The sequence below is a fragment of the Toxorhynchites rutilus genome, chromosome 3 (genome assembly GCF_029784135.1).
Source record: "Toxorhynchites rutilus septentrionalis strain SRP chromosome 3, ASM2978413v1, whole genome shotgun sequence".
NCBI lineage: Eukaryota > Metazoa > Arthropoda > Insecta > Diptera > Culicidae > Toxorhynchites > Toxorhynchites rutilus.
Genome location: NC_073746.1, coordinates 32769697 through 32774258, shown reverse-complemented (window position 1 = coordinate 32774258; position 4562 = coordinate 32769697). Strand labels below are relative to the sequence as shown.

Sequence of the window (4562 nt, the reverse complement as noted above, 5' to 3'; positions counted from 1 at the left end):
GGGGAAGGAGTATCTTATCACCATATAAACATTTATTGCATCCTAAAACCTCCACATGCCAAATTTGGTTTCATTTGCTTGATTAATTCTCGAGTAATGCAGAAATTTGTGTTTCATTTGTATGGCAGCCTCCCCTTTGAGTGGGGGAAGGACTGTCTAACCATCATAGAAACATTTATTGCACCCTAAAACTTTCACATGCCAACTTTGGTTTCGTTTACTTGGTTAATTTCCGAGTAATGTAATAATGTAAAGTAATGTAATATCACGAAAACCTTCCCCGGCCCCAAAAACCCCTACATACCAATTTTCATGTCGAACGGTTCAGTAGTTTCCGAGTCTATAAGAATCAGACAGACAGACAGACATCACTCCATTTTTATATATATAGATAGATAGGAACGGCAATACTTATAGTAGCAGAAGTGAAATAAGCTCGGGTATCAATATCTATTCCAATTGTAAATATGTGACGGGCTTGAATAATAAATCCCACAAGTCGAATGGCTAGTATAACATACATTATTCCTAAAGTTCGAAACGTTTCTTTTTTGCCTCTTTCTTGATTGATAATATGTGTGAGAAATTTTCACAAATCCTGGAATTTTTGGAAGAGGGGAAAATTTTTTTTTGGACCATAAGTTAAATTTGAAAAATCAAACTCCAACACTATAGAAAATTCAGCTTTCAAGAAAAAATATAAAAAAATAATGCACCCTCTACTACAAAAAAAAACATACAATAGCAATCGCAAAGACAAAATTCAGTTCTTTCACCAATGTAATATTGAAAAAATCGGTTGCCGGATATATCGATTATCTGGATCGGTTCAGTGGTTCAAAAGTAATGAATTTAAGAAGAAAGGCATTTTTTGGAAAAAAATAATTGATTATTTGGATCATCCTGAAATGGAAAAATGGAAACCCTAATGAAAAAATAAAAAAAACCAGTTTAATATTTTGCGATAAGGGACAAAACTACTACTTTTCACGAAAATCTTAGAACCATTACATCGGTTTGGCATGAATTGGCTGTATTATTTAATTTCGGCCACATAAGATATTTATTACACTTTACTATTTCTACAAAAAAATAATCATACAAATAATATAATAATGAGTCGACATAGTCAATACAAAATATCAGAAAGGAATGAGATCAAACTTAAAATACAATCGTGTGGTACATTTTTAAAACTCGGTTCCACTGAATGTTACAGTGGCCCCTCTCGTGTTGTGTTTTACTGCTTATAATTAAATCATGCCTAACACTATGCTCGAGCTTACGCAACAAATAGTAAATATTTTTAAAACTCGGTTCCACTGAATGTTACAGTGGACCCTCTCGTGTTGTGTTTTACTACTTATAATTAAATCATGCCTAACACTATGCTCGAGCTTACGCAACAAATAGTAACGACACCTACAGTAAACGATTCATATCGTTTTGTTTTTCGTTAAAATACATTCATTATCTATATATATTGGTTGTCAATAATAAATTTTGTCTTCGCATATCAATTAGATAAATCCTAAGTTGCTTAAAAACTGGATGCTTAAAAACTGTTTCCACAATTTTTTTTAAAATCATATTCTAATACTTTTCTGCTCTAACGGCTTGATAACGCGAATAAAGGACAAAACTTTACAAGAAATCCCCAGATATTGCACTACACAAAGTTACGATTTACAACACGGCGTAAGGCGACCATATGCATGCCGAACTCGAAGAAATTTGGCAGCTCACAGTGGAAGCGGATCTCCAACTTGTTGTCAACGGTTGCAATCTCGCAACGCGGATACGTACACTTCATGTCCTCGAGAAAATCCATGTTGTCTTCGTCCGCGAAGCCTTCATCGGCTGCCAGACGCGCGTTGCGGAAATGATCGAGTACCGAAACCATCTTCACCACCTTACACCGAATGAGGTGAAAACTTTGCAGTCTGTAGAGTGTACGAAGAATTTGACGAATTCCACCATCTTGCTGTGTTTGGGAGGAAATGAATGGAATAGAGAGATTTTTGTCTCTGAGACAGCTGAACAAAAATACTAACCACTTCGACTTGTTCCATTATCAAGGTCTTCAGATTTGTTAGTTCGCAAATCTGATTGCAAAGCGTGTCGTCCAATTCCACTCCATGAATGTGAAGATATTCCAGTTTCTGACTGATTGCTCGTATGGGTTCCCGGAATAAATCGCCACAGAAAACGACTGCAACAGAAACCACCGCTTATAAAATGTGTAGTAGGCTATAAATATTGTGGCGCGGTATTGTATTTCAAAACAAGAATTAACCGGGCAAACGTATCGCCCCAGGCAAACGTAACGCCCCGGGCAGACGTATACCGTCCGACGCTCGCTAGAGCTCGGTCGGACATTGCTAAAGGATCGTATCCTATGTTTCAAACTAACCGGGCAATCAGTGGATCCCAGGTTTGCGTGCGAGACACCGCCGCTTCCGACGGAGGGTCGGCGGTGGACTCGGATTGCGTCATCTTGGCGGCATGGGCCGCCTCGATTCCTTATCCTCGCCAAATGGGGACTTCGTCCCCATTACATTGTCCTCAGAATAAATTTCGAAAAACGAGAACAAGAGAATAAATTTATAATAGAAATGTGAGGCACATGATGTTTTTCCCGCGCCAAATATTTCTAGCCTACTACACTTTTTCTAAGCGGTTGTTTCTGTTGCAGTTGTTTACTGTGGCGATTTATTCCGGTCACCGCTCGTATGTATGTGTTGTGCCGATCATCCATGGCAAACATATATTTTCCGCGCAAGATTTTGTTCTTAATGTACAAACGTTTCAGTTTCGGTGCATTTCGAAGCGGAGCAATTACTCCGACATACGTTGTCAGTGTTACGAGCTCCAGCAAGCTTAACTTTCTCAAGTCCCAGTATCTGTGTATATCGACAAGCAAACATAGTTCCTTCAGTCGTCGGAGTCCGCCTATAGCGTTGAACGAATCTTCGCACATTTCATGGCCTTCGACAATTAATGTTTCCAAATTTCTCGAGGCTCGAAAAATATCCTTATAGGCCGAGAAAAATATGTTCTCTTTATCGCTTATTTTCAAATAGTTCAGTCGTGCAAAAATTCGCATATGACGATCGCCAAAATCAACATATTGTATAAGTTTAGGCAGGTGGAGAGCGTTTGTGGTGCAAAGCGTTAGGCTTCGTACGCTCGAAAATTCCCAATCTGCAATCGTTCTGAACAACATAAATTTGTCGCTAAACCGTACAGTCAGTTCATCGATTTGCTCGCTGAACCTCATCACGTAAAGGGCAATCGTCATATTTGCGTCCTCCAGCTGCAGGTGCCTCAACTTTGGAGCCCTCAGGTTGCCAGGGTAAATATCCACCCGGTCAATCCATACTGATGCACGGTAGCTGATTGTTTTGAGACTGGGAAAACTCCAAGGATCCACAAACCCCAACACATCGCCGAGTGAGTAGTTATGCATTCTCAGCTGCAGATCCTCAATATGGAGCATCACTTTCTTGGTAGACAGGAATGTCCGCAGATTGGCCCAGAATTGGGAGCCAGTAGACCTCGTCACTGTTGCATCCCTTATTGCGAATGATCGGTAGCGTTTCATCTTCTTTAGGTTCCACACTCTGGTTTCATCCTCACCACAAGATGTGTTTTCCGGGCAGAGAATGAACCGTCGCGCTCGCAGATAATAATCGCTGCTTAGAATGTGAAGCCAAAGCTTACAAGTCCCTTTTGCTATGTTTTGCTCGTCCAAAGATAACCTATCGAACATTTCACATAACACTTGTGACGGGAGATCATTTATATCACCTTCAAACATTATTACAATTAAAACACACTGACGTTGAGAACGTTGAAGACAAGATCTGAAGATTCGTGTTTTTTAGATGTTGTGAGCAGTGCAAAGAACTAACAATTGTTTCCAGATCGACAACGAAATACAGATGGTGGATCGTTGTTAGAACGGGTAGATCTTAAGCTTTCGCACACCTAGACACAACTATTGCTTTATATCTGTGTGTGCTTTATATCTGTTTGTTGTATCCGGCTTTATCATTAATTGTGCTCGAGTTTCGAGCTCTGATTGGTTGAATAATCCGTTCAACAGCGTAACTCACTGTAACATTTATAACACTATATTGGTATGAAATATTGTTTCACTCTTATTACACATGCACAATATTTAGTATTGTTGCCTACTCACAAATTATTTTTTTCACTTCCACGTGATTTTTATTGCTAGTCAATTATTGCGTGTACAGTAGAACCCCGATTGTCCGCGAAATAGTCGGGATAGATCAACGCGAATTACGAAAATCGCCAAAAATGAGCTGCATACACGAAAAAAAGATATTTTAGCATGAAAAACTATGTTTTATCAATACAGAAATTATTGAACTATACATCTGTAGGGTCGTGTACATCAGGGATTAGATAATGTGAAAGCCATGATCAAAACAAAAGAGCAAGACTCTATCACTCACTGACAAATTTCGAGAAGGTTTAAAGAATTACTAGGGAACTTGCATTCGCGGATAATCCGCATCGCGGATTCCTTGGAT

The 4562-nt window shown here is 39.1% G+C and overlaps 1 protein-coding gene across 1 annotated transcript; it reads right to left on the bottom strand.

Annotated features, from left to right (window-relative positions):
- Positions 1-1052: 1052 nt before the first annotated feature.
- Positions 1053-4109, bottom strand: LOC129777767 (uncharacterized). The gene is made up of 3 exons (XM_055784244.1): positions 2736-4109; positions 2055-2181; positions 1053-1984 (listed from the first exon to the last, which is right to left on the bottom strand). Exons 1-3 carry the CDS (start codon positions 3818-3820, stop codon positions 1670-1672), a joined length of 1527 nt encoding a protein of 508 aa, XP_055640219.1. The 5' UTR covers positions 3821-4109; the 3' UTR covers positions 1053-1669.
- Between the last annotated feature and the right edge of the window lie 453 nt (positions 4110-4562).

Bases quoted from the DNA above. Each gene is read 5' to 3' on its own strand.
- LOC129777767 (XM_055784244.1), bottom strand. From the start codon at position 3,820: ATGTTTGAAGGTGATATAAATGATCTCCCGTCACAAGTGTTATGTGAA. The intron at 2,182-2,735 runs CATACGAGCGGT...ATTCCGGGAACC, and splicing joins GATGATCGGCACAACACATA to CATACGAGCAATCAGTCAGA. The intron at 1,985-2,054 runs GTTAGTATTTTT...TCCCAAACACAG, and splicing joins TAATGGAACAAGTCGAAGTG to CAAGATGGTGGAATTCGTCA.